The sequence below is a fragment of the Megascapheus bottae genome, chromosome 20 (assembly GCF_031878675.1).
Source record: "Megascapheus bottae isolate mThoBot1 chromosome 20, mThoBot2.hap1, whole genome shotgun sequence".
NCBI classification, from domain to species: domain Eukaryota; kingdom Metazoa; phylum Chordata; class Mammalia; order Rodentia; family Geomyidae; genus Megascapheus; species Megascapheus bottae.
This window is the reverse complement of record NC_143528.1, coordinates 4,829,731-4,851,332: the sequence shown is the minus strand read 5'-3', so window position 1 is coordinate 4,851,332 and position 21,602 is coordinate 4,829,731. Positions and strand designations below refer to the sequence as shown.

Sequence of the window (21,602 nt, the reverse complement as noted above, 5' to 3'; positions counted from 1 at the left end):
TCCTTATAAAAGTGGTAATAGGCAGTCATACTGTGTTTTTCCATTCCTTTTCATCTCTGCTTTTGTGTAAGCTGGTGATTGAGCAGTCAAAGTAATTTTTTCAGGGTCCCAAGGGTTTAATGACCCACTTTGTTACTGAGAAATAGCTCTTGTTATATTAACCATTCCACAAATGATACTGCTGGAGTAATTGACATGGGTTGACAGCTGAAAGAATTGTTTTGGGCAACACAAAAAGTCTCATGTGATTTTATATCTTAGTTTTATTTTCAGTCTTGTTAAATAAAATGAGTCTTTGTGTTTACCTTTTCATTAAAGTGAAATTTAGCAACAGCTAATATTAGGATAGGTGATAGAAATAAAACATCCTTGGCTAAGCTAGTGAGCTAAGTCTTACTAAAAATATATCCAGATGAAAAATCCATCTTTAGCAACACAAAAAATTTATGAACATGGCATAAGGTGGTATAGAGCTATATCATAGGTGGTATAGAGATATATCATTTTAAAGAATACATTGCTGCAATTCTGCTCCAAAGAACAGAGGTATATTCAGTTGACCTAAAACGCACATAGATACAAATTCAGTGGGGAACTCCCTGTCTGTTCTGGCAAGCTGCCCTCCTGGCATTACTAGACAAAATACAGGACACTGGGATAAATGTAATTGTCAGATAAACAATTTTTAGAATAAGTATTTCCCAAATATGACATGAAACATACTCAAAAATATTGTTTATCTTAAATTCACATTTAACTGTAGGGGTCCCTGTGTTTTTATTAAGTCTGGCAACCCTAGTCCAGGCTTTCTCAGGGCTTTTTGTTGTTGTTGTTATTTTGTTCTTTTGGTTTTTGCCAGTCCTAGGCTTGAGCTTAGGGCCTGAGCACTGTCCTTGGATGTTCTCAAGGCTAGAGCTCTACTACTTGAGCCTCAGCACCACTTTCAGTTTTTTTCTATGTATGTGGTACCAAGGAATTGAACCCGGGTCTTCATGCATGCTAGGCAAGCACTTTAACCACTAGGCCAAACTCCCAGGCCTGTCCTTGGACTTTTTCAGGGCTAGAGCTCAATCACTTGAGCCTCAGCACCACTTTCAGCTTTTTTCTATGTATGTGGTACCAAGGAATCGAACCTGGGTCTTCTTGCATGCCAGGCAAGCACTCTACCACTAGGCCAAACTCCTGGCTTTTCTCAGTTTTTTTAATGGTGCTCCTAATCTTTTTTATTGGTTTGAAAGCCTAGTACACAAATAATGTGAAATTACAATTGAGAGCCAGGCACTAGTGGCTCCTGTCTATAGTCCTAGCTAATCAAGAGGTTGAAATCTGAAGCAGAGCTATGGCTCAGAGTGGTAAAGTACTAGCCTTGGGCAAAAAAGTTCAGGGATAGTGCCCAGGCCCTGAGTTAAAGTCCCTTGTCTGACAAAAGAAATTATAATTGAACAGGCAAGTTAAAAGTAGTTATTGGGTTTATTCTGTCATAGTTCATATCCTTACTTTACCCCTTCCTATGTGTGATCTTTAATTAATTTTCTCATTCAACTCAAGGCCTTGAAGGCCTTGCACGTGTAATGTAGGCATGCTCTACTACTGAGCTACATTCTAGCCCTTATTTGGTTTTTTTGAGACAGTCACTCTGTGCAGTTTAGGCTGAACTTGAACTGTGTAGCTCAGGCTAGCCTCAAACTCAATGCTCCCTGCCTCTGCCTCCCAAAGTGCTGAGATTATAGGTGTGTAATATAGCCTGAATTGATTTTTTAACCTCTCAGCCTCTGTATTTAAGCTCTAAAATTGACTGAGTGGACTATATAAAATAATGTAGCTTGGTGATGATGAATTATGTCTGTAATCCTAGCTACTCAGCAAAAGGCCAAGATCTGAAGATCCCAATTAATTCAAAGCCAGCCAGGGCAATAAAGTCTATGAGACCCTTATCTCCAAATAAAGCAGCAAAAAACTGAAAGCAGAACTGTGGCTTAAGTGATAGAGTGCTAGCCTTGAACAGAAAAGCTAAGAGATAATGCACAGGACCTGAATTCAAGTACGAGTACTGACACAAAAATAGCAATAGTAATAGCGTGCAGGATTATAGCACTGTAACTAGCATATATACCTATTTAAGAAGAACTTATATTGTTACTAAGAAAAAATGGCTAGAAAGCACACAATTTTAAAACATATTTTCTGAAAATAGACTAAGATTACAATTAGGATAGTATACAAAACATAGCCCTGCAAGCAAACACAGGTATTGAGAGCTTATTATATCTTTGCAGAAATCTAGACAATAACCTAATTTGACCCTGAGGGGAATTGTCTGGCTCTGGGATCCCATTAGGTAAGTAGGGCTACAGATAAAGCTCATTAGTAGAGTTCAAGCATGTGCAAAACACTGAGCAAAGAAGTTCAGGCCCTGAGTTTAAGCTCCAGTACTAGCACCAAAAAACAGAACTTTAGAAAAGAAAGAAACTAATATAAGCCAGGCACCAGTGGCTCACGTCTGTAATCCTAGCTACTCAGGAGGCTGAGATCAGAGGATCATGGTTCAAAGCTAACCTGAGTAGGAAAGTTCATGAGACTCATCTCCAATTTAACTACCAGAAAACCAAAAGTGGCACTATGGCTTAAAGTGGTAGAGCACTAGCCTTGAGCAGAATTGTTCAGGGACACTGCTCTGGCTTTGAGTTCAAGCTTCATGTGACAGATGGTACCTGCTAGTGTTACAACTCTCACAGAAGCCTCAAATGGCAGGACCTATACCCACAAAGGGATACAGATGTCTGACCTAGAGTGTCAGGACACTCAGCCCTTGTCAGTTGCTAGTTGCTAGTTGCTAGTTTTACAGCTCTTAAGCCTACTGTGAGACCCTTAGCCCTTAAGGTGTAATGAGCCCTCTGTTTTTTCGGCCTTGGCTCTCCATTCTTTCTGCTGTTCTCTATCTCCTCTATCATTGCTTCATTGCTCCTGTTCCAGCTACTCTCTGGAACTCTTTAGCTTTTTTTTTTTTTTGGGGGGGGGGGGTCTGAGACCAGGACTTGAACTTGGCATCTGACACACTCCCTCATTGGCTAATGCTCTACTAACTGAACCATACCTCTAATCCCGACTGCATCTACTGTTGTTGCTGTCATTGTTACTACTGTCAGCTGTCTTTCTTCATATTGCCAGCTCAGCCTATTCTAGTGTCTTCATATTGCCAGGTCAGCGTATTCTAGTATCTTCACATTGCCAGTTCAGCATATTCTACTAATGATAAAGATCAAACGTAGGCAAGAAAAATCCACAGGAGAGAAGCCCCTTACTGAACCTGATACTGCAAAAGCAAGAGACAGTACAAGACGGGTATCCCAGCTGGCACTAATAGCAGAATACGGTTATGGCAAGGGTGTTTGCACCAATCTTAGCAATCCACTGTGAAAGGCCTGAGTTTGCATTTGCACCAATCACAGGCCATGTGTGGACAGTGCTCCTCCTTAGACCTGAGTAGGAATATGGGGGAGGCACAGTCATCTTCAGTTCAGTGAGGTTTATAATGGTAAAACAATCCAGTGTAAGCTGTTTGAAATAGTTGTGACTGGTTTAGTGCCTTCTGGACCCAGAGTTGTATCTTGGCAGCAAGAAGCCTGAATAGGGTTAAAAGCAGTAAAAATGGTATGAGGGCTTTCCAGCTACTTGGATTATATTCATTCAAGGTAGCCAGGACACAAGGAAAAGGTCTAACCAAATAACCCCAGCTCCCAATATCTTGGCTTCTTTAAAGGACAATAAATATTGGAAGTGGTGCTTATAATAAAGGCCTACCTTTAATATTAATATTGGCTTTAACACTATTTACCATGTATAACAGTATTTACAATGGAACTCCTGCTCCAGTGCCTACTGTCACCTGGATTATACATTTCCTAGATCTAGGGGGTATGCCAGTCCTGGGGCTTGAACTCTGGACCTAGGCACTGGCTCCATCCTCTTTTGCTCAAGGCTAGCATTCTACCACTTGAACCACAGTGCCACTTCCAGCTTTTTCTGTTTATGTGGTACTACGGAATTGAACCAAGGGCTTCATACATTGCAGGCAAGCACTCTACCACTAAGCCACATTCCAAGCCCTGTTTATGACTTTTAAAAAGTGTTTTTCAAAAGTATTTCACGTTCATCTTATCCTTCCTCTAAATATCCTTCTCCATGGCCATTTCTACTGCTTCCTGCTGGTTACTTCTTTTCAACTTTATATCTTACAGAAAACATCAGTGAGAATCATTTTGTGAAGGGCTATTCGAGTAATTTTAATCACTTAATTTTTCATCACTTTGATAATACATCAATTCTAGAAACATTTGAGATATTTGAACATAATTACTTGATAAGTTTTACCATCCTAGTTTACATAAAATCCTGTGCTATTGATACTAAGAAACTGCAATACTTAGATTAGGTCCCTTGTCTCTGTAGTCTCAAAGAATGAGTCCACATACACAGAGAGAAGTAAAATAAGGAGTTTTTGAGGGAAAGCAGAGCTCCTTTGAGATACGAGGGGGTCTCAAGGGAGGACACTGCCTGGGATGTACAGTACAGGGATTAATGAAGTATCTCTAGGAGATAGCTACATGACTCTTGAGGTCATTGGACTGCCTGTGCCGTATCAGTCCCCAAACCTAATGAGCCCCACACAGTCTGCACAAGCTGTGTAAATCCTTTACCCTTCTGACTGGCATGCACCTCTAGGGTCCAATCAAGCCTGCTGTTCTCATGCAAGTCTTCCAAGGATAATGGACCACAGCCATTATGTGAGCCTACAGGCTCACAGGTGCTACTTCTGAAGGCCATGTGATGTGATGTCTAGGGGCCCTGTATACAGGCCATGGTAAGATAGAGAACCTCTATAGGAAGAGGCATTTGCCCTGCTTGCCTAGCCAGACTCTCCTCCTCCTCTCCTCTTTCTCTCTCATTAAGGACCATGGTAAATATCCACAAACATAAAGAATAATAGAGGGGGCTAGGAGTTTGGCCTCGTGGTAGAGTGCTTGCCTAGCTTGCACGAAGACCTGGGTTCAATTCCTTGGTACCAAATACCTAGAAAAAAAAGGCCGGAAGTGGTGCTGAGGCTCAAGTGGTAGAGCTCTAGCCTTGAGAAAGTCCAAGGACAGTGCTCAGGCCCTGAACTCAAGCCCAAGATTGGCACAAAAAAGAAAGAAAGAAGGAAGGAAAGGAAGGAAGGAAGGAAGGAAGGAAGGAAGGAAGGAAGGAAGGAAGGAAGGAAGAGAGGGAGGGAGGGAGGGAGGGAGGAAGGAAAGAGAAAGAAAGAAAAAAGAGAGAGGGAAGAAAGGGGGAGGGAAGGAGGGAGTGAGGGAGAGAAAGAATAATAGAGAAGACGGAATAGTAGCATAAGTTTTTAATGCTAAGTATTTGGAAAGCAGAGATCCAAGAGTCACAGTTCAAAGCCAACACCAGGATAACTTCATCTAACCACTACCATGTGTGGTGGTAAGTACCTGTCATCCAAGTGATAAAGGGAAGCATAAATTGAAGAATCACAGTCTAGACCAGCTTGGCATAAAGTAAGACCCTGTATTGAAAACAACCAACCCAGAAGAGGGGCTTGTAGAGCAGCCCAAGAAATACAGTACCCACTTAGCAAGTACAAGGCTCTGAGTTCAAATGCCAGTATTGAAAGTGGGGCGGGAGGGGGGGGAGCCAGATGCAGTGGCTCATGCCTGGAACCCTAGCTACTCAGGAGGCTGAGATCTGAGGGTTGCAGTTCAAAGCAGCCAAGGCACTAAAGTCCATGAGACTCATCTCCAATTATCCACCAGAAAACCAGAAGTGGTGCTGTGGCTCAAGGGGTAGTGTGGTAGCCTTGAACTGAAGGGACAGTGCCCTGCAGAGTTCTAGCCCCACAACCAACAAAAAAAAAAAGAAATGAGCAAGCAAGAGTAGAAAAACTGAGGACCTCTCAGTTTCTGGGAAAGCACTTGGACATTTGAGCCACAGCTCCAGCCCTGAGGGGGTGAATTTGAACAAAGTGTATAACATGCATGTAGGAAAATACAATGAAATCCCTTTGTACACTACACAATATAAAAAAAAAAACCAACATTGATGCCTGTAAAGAAGGCAAGGTTCAGCTCAAAGCTGTTTTCCCAAAGTTTGTTTTGTGAATGTGTTAAACTCCATCTCCTTCACTGGACTGTCAGGAAAAGTGTGAGAGATATAAGTGAAGATGTTGCCATCTTTCCAGAAGGTTCTGAGTAAGCCCAGTCACCTCAAACCAGACAACCTACCAAAAAAAAAAAAAAAAGGTTAGCCCTTTCTCCAACATAATAGCATCCCACTTAATGAGTAAACATTTGGGAATCTTTCAAGAGTAACTGCAGAGTCAGGCACCTGTGCCTCACACTTGTCATAGCTACTGAGGAGGCTGAGACTTGAGGATCAAAGCTTAAAGCCAAGCCCAGGCAGGACAGTCCATGAGACTCTTATCTCTAATCACTATTAAGCCTTGAGTGGAAAAGCTAAAGGACCACGCTTAGATCCTGAGTCCAAGCCCCAATACCAGCACATACCTATACCCATATACAGAATAATTCTAAAAAAATCTACTTGTCCATGACACTGTTTTAGCGTCTGACAAATAAATTTATCCTGTTAACATCTGTGTTGTTGCTTCTTCGGCTCCTCCTTGTGGGTCCACAGTTGGTTCAGGACCAGGAATGCATGTGGAGCTCTTTGACATGGCATAACTCCACCTATGCTCTCCTATGACAAATGGCACCAGCCAAGGTGGCCCCTAACAGAATCATAGACAGCACTAAATGAAGCAGACTGTTAAGTGTAAGCTATATGTAAGGATGCTAAGTGTGATTTTTTGTTTTAAAAGAATACCTCACATGGTTTTTCTATGGACTGCTGGTTGAAATCAATTCGGATTCATTGGGTTCAATAAATGCATCCTTATAATTGCTTACTTTTTATGAGCTTATCTGAAAAAGTTTAATTACAGCTGTGTACCGCATTATATTTCTGTAAGACAGCACTGGGGTACGGTGTAACAATCAAAATGTCCACACAAGCCGGTGGCACGTGCCTGCAATCCTAGCTACTCCGGAGTCTGAGGGAGGAGGACTGCGGTTCGAAGCCTCCAGTTAAACACCAGAAATGCTGCAACTGGGTAGAGCACTAACCCTGACCTCCAAGGGTAGGAGACGACGGCCAGGCAGGCACACGCACCCACACTCACACAGGCCCTGGTCGGCTCGGGAGTCTCAATCCCTGGCACCTGCCCGGAACTTTTTATGGGCAGACCTGGACAGCTAGGGATCCGCAAGGCTTTTGGAAGGCAATGGGACGCCCAGGGCAGGCTGCCTTCTTCCCCTCAGAAAAGTCCTTGTGGCTAGGGAGCTCACACAGCAGGAAAGAGGCCGGAGGTCCTTCCGACTCCTGTCGACAGGACGGAGGCGCCGCGTCACGGGTGCTCCGACCCACTGGGATCCGACCGTCCAGCAACACGGCCCGCAGCCCGGCCCCTGGCCCACCGCCCCCAAGATGGCCGCCGGGGACGGTCCGCCCACTCCGTGCCCGCCCCGCTCTGCCGCGGTTGGGCGAGACAACTTGACTCTGAGCGGTGATTGGCCGTCAGCGCGTGAGGGGGCGGGACCGGAAGGTGGGCTCCGCCGGTGGGTGTGGCCTGAGGGGCAGGCGGGGTGGTGCTCCGCTTCGCTCCCCGGAGGATGTTGAGAGCTGGCAGGATGTCCGCCGAGGTTGGAGTCGGAATCGCACTGAGGGCCGTGAATGAGCGCCTCCAGCAGGCCGTGGCCCGGCGGCCACAGGTGAGGAAGGGGACCGCGCAGGGAGAGGGACGGCCGCGGCGGAGGGGGACCTCCGCGCCGGGTCGTCACGGTGACGCGCTGGGGTCTCCCCGGGGGGCGGGGCGGGGGCCGGCTGAACCTGCTGGCTCGTCCGCGGTGGCTTGTGTGGTGCCGCGGGTGCCCGCCGCACGCAGAAACGACTCCGTTCCCGACGTCAGAGGACGCCGGCAGAACCAGCTCCGAACCCCCAGGCTGCACCAGCAGCGTCAGAGAGCCGCAGAACCGCAGAGGAACCAGATGCTCCCGCCGTCACGTGCGGGTCAGCGCCTGGCAGGCACTGCCGCCTTGGCCCACGTGGGCACGGATTGGCCAGGCGGCAGAGCTGTGGGATGTCCATCCAGACGCTGTTCAAGAGATTTGTGTTTCTCTCCTTTGCCTTCTGTGTATGTTTTGTATCCTCTTGAACTTTGATTAGACCAGAGGTCACAGATCTTCTCATCTCCAGCAAGCTAAGGTGAATAGATTGAAATGCGACGGATCTAAACAGGAAAGGCAAAAAAACAAACAAACAAAACCTCTCTGACCAAGCATTGGTGAACTCAAAATGCTGTTCTGAAGCGCTTCAAATAAGTCGTTTAACTACACTGGCCTTCAGTATTCTTTAGCTGTACATGCAACAGAATGGGCTCTGAAAATTCTTAGCTGTCTTCTAGCCTTAATGTTCTGTGATCTTCAGTGATTCTCCAAGAAAAGCCTAGGGATTCCTGTAGTACATATTGCTGTGGGTGGTGAATCTATCAGCAGCATTCTGGGAGCGCCCAGCCCAACTACACTTTCCACTTTTCTCTCTGGAAGCCATGGATTCATTTACATAATCCTAGGAATTATGGCATTGTCTCATAAGAGATTGGAGACACAAACAGTCCCACAGTAGAAGCAATAGGAAGCAAGAGGAGACTGTACTAATAGCCCTAACTTCTTCAAGACCCTTGAGCATGCTGTGGTTCTGTGAAAACCACAAGGTGTAGGGGTGAGGAGGACTGGGAAGACAACACTTTTTTTTTTATTAAAGAATTTATTAACATTGATTTTTACATCATATTTCAAGTCACATGTTTAACAAACAAGTATTCAGGAAGGGAATCTCTATGAACAATCACTGGCACTTAGATTTTAGAACATAATTAAAATTAGGCTGAGGGTTTGTATGTCATAGATACATATTAATCTATGTAATAAAACATTATGTCTATAGAGTCATAGGTTTTTATGTCTATGTAGTTGTGTTTATATTTCCCGTACTATGTCCATATCATTGGGTATGCAAATATTGAGTCCTTGCTCTTGTACTGTTTAGCTCTAATAGCCACATATTAAGGAGACCATGCGCCTTTATTCCTTTGGCCTTGACTTGTCTCACTCAACATGATTCGCTCTAGATTCATCCACTTCCCTGCGAATGCTATTATTTTATCTTGTCTGTTGGCTATGTAGAATTATATATATATATATATATATATATATATACACCACATTTTTTTGTATCCATTCATCTGCAGTAGGGCATCTGGATTGTTTCCATTGTTTGGCTATTGTAAATAGTTCAGAGATGAACATAGCTGAGCAGGTGTCCTTATCATATCCTGGATTATGATGGGAAAACAGCTCTTTAAGAATGAGTCTCTTGTTGCCTCCTGATGCCATTTGGCTGCAGCTGAGTGCATGGAAATTTGCCCTTTATGTAGTGGCTACAGGGAGAGGTTAGATACAGATCTAATTGTGTCATAGTTTCAGTTCTGCTAGCAGTTGATTGAGTCATAAATTGAACAGTATGTTTTACTAGCTTACTTAGTCTACTTTCAGAGTGAGTGGAGGCAACATTAATAATTATGCAAGAGCCAGGCACTAGTAGCTCAGGCCTGTAACCCTAGCTACTCAGGAGGCTAAGATCTGGGGATTGTGTTTCAGAGCCAGCCAGGGCAGAAAATTATGAGACTCTGCTCCAATTAACTACCAGAAAACCGGGAGTGGAGCTGTGCTTGGAAGTGATAGAGCATTAGCCTTGAGCAAGAGAATTTGGGAACAGTGCCCATACCCTGAATTCAAATCCTACAACCAACAAAAACAGCAATAAAAAATTAACACAAGACTAGCAGGTCTCACACCCGTAATGCTAGCTACTTAGGAGTCTGAGATCTAAGAATCATAGTTCAAAGCCAGCCTGGCCAGGAAAGTTGTTGAGACTCCTATCTCCAATTAACCAGCAGAAAACCGCAAGTGGTACTATGGCTCAGAGTGGTAGAGCACTAGCCTTGAACAGAATAGTTCAGGGACACTGCTCTGGCTCTGAGTTCAAGCCTCACAACCAACAAAATTAAAAAAAAAAAAGAAGAAGAAAAACAAAAATTACATTAGAAAGAGTTGCCAAAGCTGACCTTTGGTTTTAAAAGCCAGAAGTGACCAACCTGCTAATCTCAGTTTTTAAATGATGTGATAGTTTGTTTTGTTTTGTTGAAGTGTTAGGGTCAGACCAGAGCTCAGGCTTGCCCATCTGGCAAGTACTCTACCATTGAGCCATACCCGCAGTCCAGTGAACTGGCTCTTAAATCTCCAACATTGGTATGTGGGAGAATCATCTTGAGAATCACTTATTGAAAGGAAATTCTCAGGTGAGTGCTGGTGGCTCATGCCTATCATAGCTGCTCAGGAGACAGAGCTGAGGATCACACTTTAAACTAGGCAGGAAAGTTGATGAGACTCTCACCTCCAGTTAACCACCAAAAGGCCAGAAGTGGAGCTATGGCTGAAGTGGTGGAGCACCAGGACAGAGCCAGGGCACTGAATTCAAGCCCCGAGATTGGCGCGGGGGTAGGGAGGGCAGATTCTCACAATTAGAGATGTTGCTTAGTTGCTTAGTGTGTAGAGTATTTATCTAGCTTGAATGAGATCCCAGATTCCACATTCAGCATTGTAAACCAAAAGAGAAAATCTCGTTCTCCAGTCACTCATCCCAACTCATTAAGAACCTGGTGATGCTGATACAGTTGATCAAAGACTACACCTGAAGAAAATGCTTCTTTAACTTGCTCAGCACTCCTGAGAGAGAAATATCTTCTGCTAGTCAGTAAGGTAATTTAACACTAGGTTGAGATATGGTGAATATAAAAGACATTTGCTTACCATCTTTTGAGGTTGATCTCTTGTAATCTGTTCTATAGAATGTATCCTACAGGCTTGGGATATTGACAAACATTCACTTATGTGGCTCTTTACCTTTTGGCAGAATCTCCCAGCTATCCAACCTCGCCTTGTAGCAGTCAGCAAAACCAAACCTGCAGACATGGTGATTGAGGCTTACAATCATGGCCAGCGCACTTTTGGAGAGAACTATGTAAGAACCCTTTCCCAAAGAGCCTTTGACAGTGCTGCTGTTACCAAGCTTCTGACTTGTTCGGCCTTTATCCTTTAGGTGCAGGAACTGCTAGAGAAAGCATCAAATCCTAATGTAAGTAGATACCAGAATTCTTCCATTTGTATGTAAATCATGACTTTGGGGTTGAAAGTTAAACCCATGTTGGTGGAGAAAGAAGTTGGCTTGGGCTGGCAAGGTGGCTCATGCCTGTAGTCCTAGCTACTCAAGAGGATCCTGGTTCAAAACCAACCCAGGCACGAAAGGACCTGAGACTCTTAACTCCAAATAAACTCTAGAAAATAGAAGTGGGGCTTGAGGGTAGGGTGGTAGCCTTGAGCTAAAGAGCTCAGGGACAGTGCCCAAGCCCAGGGGTAGGGTAGTAGCCTCAAGCTGAAGAGCTCAGGGACAGTGCCCAGGCCTAGTTCAAGCCCCATGACCCACAAAAAAAAAAAAAGAAGAAGAAGAAGTTGGCTTGGAATTTGAAATGTCCACTTTTCCCTTGGGCCCCAAATAATTCTCAATTATCTTTATTTTTTTTCTGCCAGTGCTGGGGCTTGAATTCAGGGCCTAGGCACTCTCCCTTTTGCTTAGTGCTAGAGCTCTTCAGGCTTTTTCTGCGTATATGGTACTGAGGAATTGAACCTGGGGCTTCATGCATGCTAAGCCATATTCCCAGCCCATCAATTGTCTATCTTTATTCAGACTGTAACTTTCTCTTTTGTTGTGACTTCAGGGGCTTCCAGTAATTGTGTGTCCTTTTGAGATTTGAACCCTTGAATAATGTCCATTCTTAATGGGTGATATCTGGAAAATGGAGAGACTGATGGGAAACAGAAAAATTCTTAAGTTTTTCTCTGATGATCCTTTTGCCTCATCAAGAGACTAACTAGGGCCAGGGGCATGGCCTAGTGGTTGAGTGCCTGCCTAGCATGCACGAAGCCCTGGTACAAAGCCCACACACAATACCTCTGTACCTCATACATAGAAAAAGCCAGAAGTGGTGCTGTGGCTCAAGTGGTAGAACACTATCCTTGAGAAAGCCCAAAGCCCAAGGACAATGCCCAAGCCTGAATTCAATCCCCAGGACTGGGCGGGTGAGGGGGGGAGAAGTCTGCATTTAACAGTATGAAAGGCCCGGAAACCTGCAAGATTTTTTTGTTGTTGTTTGAGCCATAAAGTCTGAGTGAAACATAATTACCTTTTTCTCCTCAGATTCTATCTGCATGTCCTGAGATCAAATGGCACTTCATTGGCCACTTACAGAAACAAAATATCAACAAATTGATGGGTAAGATAAAACTGTGTGAAGGTAGAACTGCTCTTTCTTAGGCTGTTTGCAGTGCTAACAGTGAGTGAGGATGGAATGAAAATAGAACAATAAAGCCTGTTGAGACTGTTTTAAGAAATGGAGAATTGAGCCAGGAATGTGGCTTAGTGGTAGAATGCTTGCCTAGCATGCTCCAGAAGCCCTGAGTTCAACTCTTGGTACCACATACACAGAAAAGGCTGAAAGTGGTGCTATGGTACAAGTGGTAGAACACTAGCCTTGAAAAAGCTCAAGGACAGTGCCCAGACCCTGAGTTCAAGCCTTAAGATTAGGGGGGAAAAAGATTTAATAGCATGACACCACAGAGATCTTGAATAACTGAACTTATTTCTCCCAAAACATAGCTTTTTTGAGATAGGAACTTGTTATGTAGCCCAGGCTGGCCTGGAACTGGCTAGGTACTCCCAAGCAGCCTCAAACCTGTAATGCTTCTGCCTTAGCCCTCTGGATGATAGAATCCTAGGCTTCTGTATCCATCCCTGCCTGATTTGTTACATTTTGCATAGAATTTATACAGCTGTTTTCATATGAAACATTGACTTGTTTTCTTTTTCTGAAGTATCCCTGTCTAATTAGATTACCAGTGTAATGTTGGCTTCATAGAATAATTTAGGAAATGCTCTCTCCTTTGGAAGAGATTGTGAAGTTGACATTTCTTTCTGTCTGTCTTTCTTTCTTTCTTTCTTTCCTCCTCCTCCTCCTCCTCCTTTTTTTTTCCCTCCAGTCCTGGAGCTTGAACTCAGGCTTCAGGACTGTCCTTGAGCTTTCTCAAGGCTGGTGCTCTACCACTTGAACCACAGCACCACTTTCAACTTTTTCTCTGTGTGGAGTACCAAGGAATTGAACCCAGGGCTTCATGAATGCTAGACAAGCACTCTACCACTAGCCTACCCTCCCGGGCCCTGGAGTTGGCATTTCATTCTTCTTTTCTTTCTTCTTGTTTTGTTCTTCTGAGTCAGTGTCTTGCTATAACATCCAGACTGGCCTCAAGTTCCCAGTCTTCCTGCCTGGTCTCATGAGTGCTAGGATAACAAGCATGCATCACCATGCCGGCACTGGCTCTTGGAGAGAGGATGCACTGGTATGTGAAGTTAGGGCCTCAAGCTTGCTAGACAGACTACCCTGTAAGCTATACCTCCAGCTCTTTTTGCTTTCGTTATTTTTTAAATAGTTATTTTACTTACTTATTTCTGGCTTGGCTAGCCTTGGAGTATAATTCTCTTAACCTGTGCCCCCCACCTAGCTAGGATACTACAGTACTGCAATAGGACTCCCCACAAGCCACCACGCCCAGACTGCTTTCATTTTGCACAGTCTGGCCTTGAACTAAGATCCTGTCAATCACCACCACCTGAGTAGCTGGTATGACAGAGATAAGCCACCACACTTGTTCCTTAAACAGCTTTTTTTAAAAAATTATTTTATTACCTATAGAATCTGTAGTGATAACAGCATTCTCTTTCTTCATAATATATATGTGTTTTTTTGTTTTTTTAATATATATTGTTATAAAGGCAAAATGGTAGCTATATTTACTGTGAAGTTTGTAACAAGTGAAAACAAATGCATGTTAATAACATTAAAAATAAAAGGGAAGCCAAGCTCCCATTCATACCTGCAATCTAAGGATCGTGGTACAAAGCTAGTCTAGACAGGAAAGTCCATGAGACTCTCCAATTAACCACCAGAAAACAGGAAGTGACGCTGTGGCTCAAGTGGTAGAGCGCTAGCCTTGAGCTGAAGGGCTCAAGGACAGCTCCCAGGCCCAGAGGGCAGTCTCACTGCCAACAACAAAAACAACAAAAAGTAATAATCTTTTACTATAAGAAATAGAGAGGGCCAGGAAAGGAAGGAAGGAGGGAGGGAGGGAGGGAGGGAAGGAAGGAAGGAAGGAAGGAAGGAAGGAAGGAAGGAAGGAAGGAAAAAAAAAAAAAAAAAAACAACTAAGAATAGGCAGTTTATGGGCTGGGAGTTTGGCCTAGTGGTAAAGTGCTTGCCCAGCATGCACAAAGACTAGGGTTTGATTCCTCAGTACCACATACATAGAAAAAGCCAGAAATGGTATTGTGGCTCAAGTGGTAGAGCTCTAGCCTTGAGAAAGCCCAGGGAGAGTGCGTAGGCCCTGAGTTCAAGCCCCAGGACTGGCAAAAAAAAAAGAATAGGCAGTTTACAAAATGGTTACTGAAGGTCAGTAACCAAACAAAAATTGTTTAATCTCAATCAGAAATAATATAAAATAATAAATTTGTAAAAAACTAAAATGACCAACATGTAGTGTGTGTGTGTGTGTGTGTGTGTGTGTGTGTATGTGTGTGTGTGTGTGTGTGTGTGTGTGTGTTCCTATACTGGGGCTTGAACTCAAGATCTTATCTCTGCTCAAGGCTGGCATTCCATCACTTGAGCAGCATCTCCACTTGTAGCTTTCTTTTTGTAGTTAAAGACAAGTGTCTCGTGGACATTCTTGCCTGGGCTGGCTTTGAATTGGGGTCTTCAGGTCTCAGTCACTTGGATAGGTAGGATTAAACCCATGAACCACCAGCACCCAGCTCTGGTGTTCTGAATGAGTCAGCATTTCTACATATATCCAGAAAGATTCTAAGCTGGTAGAGCCTGTCTTAGAGGAGTCCTGGGTTTGATCACTAGCACAACAACAAGAATGTAGAATCATTGTGCCTCCGTTCAGATCAATGTTCTACTAAGCACCTCCATTTTCCCTACTTTATGGTTTTTTTTTTTGTTTTTTTTGCCAGTCCTGGGCTTGAGCTCAGGGCTTGAGCACTGTCCTTGGACTTTCTCAAGGCTAGAGCTCTACCACTTGAGCCACAGCACCACTTCCGGCTTTTTTCTATGTATGTGGCACCAAGGAATCGAACCCGGGTCTTCGTGCATGCTAGGCAAGCACTTTAACCCCTAGGCCAAACTCCCGGCCCCTTTCCCTACTTTATGAAGATACTAATGTTTCATGAAATATTGCTGGCTGGAGACAGTGGCACCTCCCGTGATGGCAGCTGCTAAGGATGCTCATGCAAGAAAATTACAAAGTCAAGGCCAGACTAGGCAAGGCCCTGTCTCAAAGAAGAAAGAAAAAGAAAAGGCATTCTGGGAGTATAGTTAAGTGGTAGAACACTTTCCTATGGACACAAAGCCCTGAGTTCAATCATCACAGGAGGGAAGGAAAGGGAAAGTGGAAGAGAATCATTAGCACACTCTAAAAAACATTTCAGTGTTCAATAAAAGTAAGCTGTTGGGTTTTCCTGTGCCACTGTTATTCTTATTCTGAAGCGAGATTGAAAGTTCATTATTAGTAATTGCGTGGTTGCTTCCTGTGTAAGTCAATCTGTTTCAGTCCTTTTCAGATGAGAAGACCCATCACAGAAAGATTAAAATATGGCAAGGTATATTGACTTCTTCATTGTCATCTTGCCCTGTTTCTCAGTTTGAACTGATACATACATGATTAGGTCAAGCCTGCTACTCACAATCTCTCCAGTTACCAGCTTCTTAAAGCATCTAGGTACCTAAGCTACCTGGTTGGAGTATGTTGGCATTTATAGTATTTTTGCTAATCAAGAAAGATGGCCTATGGGCCGGGAGTTTGGCCTAGTGGTTAAAGTGCTTGCCTAGCATGCATGAAGACCCAGGTTCGATTCTTCGGTACCACATACATAGAAAAAAGCCGAAAGTGGTGCTGAGGCTCAAGCGGAAGAGCTCTAGCCTTGAGAAAGTCCAAGGACAGTGCTCAGACCCTGAGCTCAAGCCCAGGACTGGCAAAAAAAAAAAAAAAAAAAATGGCCTAACATTTGAATTTGAGTCTAGAAAAACTCAAACCTCTTAAAGATCTATTTCTGTACCTGGTCAAAGATTTATTGCATGTGCCTACTGTGGCTGGATAAATAAAGAATACTATCCCACCTTTCTCTCATTACAGCTGTCCCCAACCTGTTCATGCTGGAAACAGTGGATTCTGTGAAGTTGGCAGACAAAGTAAACAGCTCCTGGCAGAAAAAAAGTTCTCCAGAAAGGTTAAAAGTTATGGTCCAGATTAATACCAGTGGAGAGGAAAGTAAGTGAGCAGATCTGAATTGCAGGTTTCGTTCTTTAGGTAGAGGCTCAGAGAGCATGACCACCTAGTGGATAGATTGTAGAAAGTCATGGCCTTTCAGCTCTTTCATATATGATCTAAAAGTGTAGCCATAAAAAGCTAGTCCATGTATAATTCTTTAATACTCCATTGTGTGTTATGTCTTAATTTGGGGGAGGAGAGGAAGAATCAGAAGAGATTATGTCTTTGATTCCCCAAAGGTCACCACTCCTCAAAGGATTTATATTGCATGTATAAATTTCTTAAGTCTTAAAAAACTTAGCCAGGGGCCAGGAGTTTGGCCTAGTGGTAGAGTGCTTGCATAGCATGCATGAAGACATGGGTTCAGTTCCTTATACCACATACATAAAAAAGCTGGAAGTGGTACTGTGGCTCAAATAGTAGAGCTCTAGCCTTGAGAAAGCCCAAGAACAGTGCTCAGGCCCTGAGCTCAAGCCCAGGACTGGCAAAAAAAAAAAAAAAAAAAAAAAAAGGTACCAATGGCTCATGCCTGTAATCCTAGCTACACAGGAGGCTGAGATCTAAGGAGCATAGTGTAATGCCAAGCACAGGCAGGAAAGTCCATGAGACTCTTATCTCCAGTTAACCATCAAAAAAACTAAAAGTAGAGCTGTGGCTGAAGTGTTAGAGTGCTAGTTTTGAATGAAAAAGCTAAGGGACAGGGCTCAGACCCTGAGTCAAGCCCCAGGACTAAAGGATAGATTACTTCATAAGGTCATCTGCATCACTTCTTCTGTTACGAGGGAGAGCATGGTAGCTTCCTCTGGCTCTTTAGGACACACCTAAATACATCTTCTGTCTCTTCTGTGAAGGTAAACATGGCCTTCTGCCTTCTGAGATGATAGCAGTGGTGGAACACATCATTGCCAAGTGCCCCAGCCTGGAATTCGTGGGGCTGATGACCATAGGAAGCTTTGGGCATGACCTTAGTCAAGGACCAAACCCAGACTTTCAGGTACCGGGAGCTGGGGATGGTGCTCACGTGTGAAAGGTATCCCACAGCTCATAATAGAGTATGTGTTTTGCATCTGTGAGGTCCTGGTTTGGTGCCCCTCACCCTAGTGGAACAGAAGTATCACAGTGGAATGCTAGGCCAGCTGACAGTTGCAGTAACTTGAGAGACAACCCAAGATATAGCCCAATTTAGTGGCCACGAGGCTACATCCTTATAAGTAATGAGTCCCTCTTGGTGCTCCTTTTGTGGCTAGATTGTTTTGTTTAGTGTTGTTTTAAATGCAGAGGATGTAATCCAGGGCCTCTGAGCATTTTAGACAAGCATTCTATCACTGAGCTACATCCCTAACCCTGATCATTTTCTTGAAAATTGAGGAAACTAAAAGCCTAACGCCCGGGTAATAACTTCTGGCAATTTTGACAGACCTCAAAATCATAAGAAATAGACAATTTTCAGAGAAGTTCAGATCTGGCCATTTGCTTTCTTTTTTGTTGGTTTTATTTTGAGACAGGAATCTTGATATATTGCCCAGCTAAATTAAAAGTCAAGATTCGCACCTGGCACTGATGGTTCACACCTGTAATCCTAACTACTCAGGAGGCTGTGATCTGAGGATCACAGTTCAAATCCTGCCCAGGCAGTAAAAACAGTGGAACTCGTAGCTCCAATTAGCTACCAGAAAACCAGTAGTGGTGATGTGGCCCAAAGTGGTAGAGCACTAGCCTTGAGCAAAAAGAACTCAGGAACAGCACCCAGGCCCTGAATTCAAGCCCTACCACTGATCCCTCGGTCAAGATTGTTCTGTCTCTGCTTCCTAAACTACTGGGAATACAGACTTGTGCTCCCTTGCCCAGCAGATCAGGCCATTTTTAGGCACCATTAGAGAAGACAGGAACAGAACAATCTCACATTTGTGTTTCTGTCAGGTATTACTGTCCCTGCGGGAGGAGCTGTGTAAAAAGTTGAGCATCCCTGTTGACCAGGTGGAACTGAGCATGGGCATGTCTGGTGACTTCCAGCACGCAGTAAGTATCCCTCCTGGTGGCCCTCTCAGCCTCCAGCATAGGGCCCAAGACTTGGCAGAAAGAAGCTTTTCAGAGAGAAACTTCTGGGATGCTTCATCAAAGCAACAGAGCACCCAGTTGCATTAGTTCTCAACTGTTCTGTTTCCTCCTCTCTCTACCCTCACTTGTGTGGAGTAAAATTTACAGAAATTATAGCCTGACATCTATTATCTTGATTCACTTATAATCCCCTTACAGGAAATAACCTAAAGTAAAATGAGAAAAATAAGAAATTAAGCTATTGGTTAGCCCAGAGGGGTTATAACTCAAGGGTAAAGTATGTGCTTAGCATGTAATAAGTCCTAGGTTTGATCTCCAAACAGACAGAGAGAAGGAGGGAGGGAGAGAGAGAGACAGAGAGACAGAGAGACAGAGAGAGAGAGAGAGAGAGAAATCTCCAAACAGAAAGAAAGTGAAAATGAAACAGCTATAAATAAAATGGTAAATCATATATGTGAGTTTCTAAAGTAGTAAATAACTTGATAACAGTTCTAAAAATCAGCCAGGCATCAGTGGCTCACACCTGTAATTCTAGCTAGTCAGAAGGCTAAGACTCTTCTGCTGGAAGTGGACCTGTGGCTTGAGTAGTAGAGTGCTAGCTAGCCTTGAGCACAAAAGCTCAGGGATAGCCCAGGACCAACAAAAACAAAAAAAACCATACCTTTCCAAAGTATAAATTTGCCAGATACTTCCATAATATGTTCAATGTTACAAAACATATAGTGGGGGTGTGTGTGCGCGCGCATGTGCCCCACTCCTGCGGCTTGAACTCTCAGGCTGGTATTTCCCCCACTGTTTCTTATAACAGTCTCTGGGAAGCCAGAAAAGGAGGCACATTGCCACTTTATGAATAATTGATAAGAATTGCAACTCTGTGCTTGGTGCTTTCTTCTCTTTCCCACAGATTGAAGTAGGATCTACAAATGTCCGAATAGGAAGCACCATTTTTGGAGAGCGGGATTACTCAAAGAAACCTACTTCAGACAAGACCACAGCAAACTTGAAGGGCCCAGTGGAGGTGACACAGGAACACTGAGCTAAGGACTCCTAAGAAGACAAACTATGCACTAACCTAGGCTTCCATCTTGACACACCCCATGTTCCAGCCCATTCCTGCTCTCCTGTGACGTGGCTAGAGCACTGAGGATCACATGTGCTGATGGAAAGAAACCAATCATGCTTAGTCTTTGACAGAAGAAGCTGACTTCGGATCAGATTTGAGAAATGCAAACTCTCTACAAAAGAGATACCAAATCAGTAGCCAGGAACTGAGCTCAGTACTGAATTCTTCCCAGGAGCACTAGTCAATCCATGAATGCCGTTTCCAGGATAAAACTTGGGTCACTGATGCCTCTAATCAGGGAAATCAAATGGATTCCTATTTCTCATCTCCCTTTAATGAACCATCACCATTGTTGTTCTGAATACGGTGATTTCTCTCCCCAGTGTCCTCCAGCCAGTATATCTGGAAGGTATGCTCTTCTAGGAACAGCCATGCAGGGAACTTCAGGCAGTGGCTCTAAACATAAATTTTTACTAGTGAGAGTTTGTCACTGGCTGCCGTAATAGTGGTCCCGAGGTTCTAGGGGTATTCATAATTAAGAATTAGGCCTTTGTGATGACATCTTTGCAATAGGATTTGACCTGCTTCTAGGACCTACAGAATTGAATGAGATTTCTCTACTGTGATTTCATTTCTGGTGATGTTTAGCAAAGACTAGTGAGTCTCATCCCCCTCGAGAATGACATGTGGTTTCAAAAAGGCCTTGCTTTTCATTTTCCTTTCCAGAAATGCACTTTTCAGGCACATTAAAGCTTAGCCACTATAATCACATCACCAGGATTTTGTAATTCTTCATAATAGTTCTTCATAATTGCAGTTCTGCAATTATTCATAAAGTGGCAAGATCTTCAAAACCCAGAAAGCACAATTCTCAAGTATTTCCAAAAGGTAGCTTCAGTTGTTTTTTTTTTTTTTCTCTCTCTCTCTTTCTCTCTCCCCTTTGCCAGCCTGGGGCTAGAACTCAGGGCCTGGGCACTGTCCTTGAACACTTTTGTTCAAGGTTAGTGCTCTGCCAGTTGGGCCACAGCGCCACTTCCAGCTTTTTCTGAGTATGTGGTACCAAGGAATCAAACCTAGGGCTTTGTGCATGCTAGGCAAGCACTCTACCACTAGGCTGTGCTCCTTGCTCCTTCAGTTTATTTTTTAAACAGCTTTTTTTCTTCTTTCTTCAACCCCTGGTCTTAATTTTGTGAAATTTTCAGAACATAATGCTGCTGCTGAATGTAGTTTTGTAAAACTTACAACCCTGCACTGTTTCAAAGCTACAGTGTGATATTTCAATCTATTAAATAAAAAAGGAGAGTTTGAATGATACCATCTGTGCCAAGTACAAAGCAATTAAAAGATTTATTTTATATGATCTGGTGTGATGACTGAATATACTGAAAGAGAGCATTGGAGCCTACATAGAAGCAGCTGCTTCCCTCTCTCAGGTGGCAGCCTGGCTTTGGGAGGGCTGCCATTGGGTCACAGATGCCATGGGGTTAAATCATGCTATCATTGAAAAGGGGCTTGTGAGACATCAAGGGCAAGGAAAATGAAGGGATTTGATATGGGGGTTTTTGTTTGGTTGATTTGTTTTGTTTTGTGCCACTCCTGAGGCTTGAATTCGAGGCCTACATGCTATTCTAAAGCTTTTGTGCTTAAGGGTAGTGCTCTACCACTTGAGCCACTGCTTCACTTCCAGCTTTTTTGGTAGTTGTTGGAGATAATAGTCACATACGCTTTCCCAATCTGGCTGTGAGTTGCAATCCTCAGATCTCAGCCTCCTGAATAGCTAGGCATGAATCATGAATCCAGCAGAAAAGTGAAGTCTTAGCAGGGTGTGGTGGTTGGTACATGTCTGTCAGTAATTCTAGCACCCAATAGGATTTCAT

General features: G+C 43.7%; 1 protein-coding gene across 1 annotated transcript; it reads left to right on the top strand.

Moving 5' to 3' along the window:
- Positions 1–7,679: 7,679 nt before the first annotated feature.
- Plpbp (pyridoxal phosphate binding protein) lies at positions 7,680–21,085 on the top strand. Its single transcript, XM_090353925.1, has 8 exons — positions 7,680–7,823; positions 11,086–11,193; positions 11,272–11,307; positions 12,427–12,502; positions 16,470–16,604; positions 17,456–17,598; positions 18,525–18,623; positions 19,567–21,085. The coding sequence occupies exons 1-8, from the start codon at positions 7,725–7,727 to the stop codon at positions 19,696–19,698; spliced, it is 828 nt and encodes a 275-aa protein (XP_090210051.1). The 5' UTR covers positions 7,680–7,724; the 3' UTR covers positions 19,699–21,085.
- Positions 21,086–21,602: the final 517 nt, after the last annotated feature.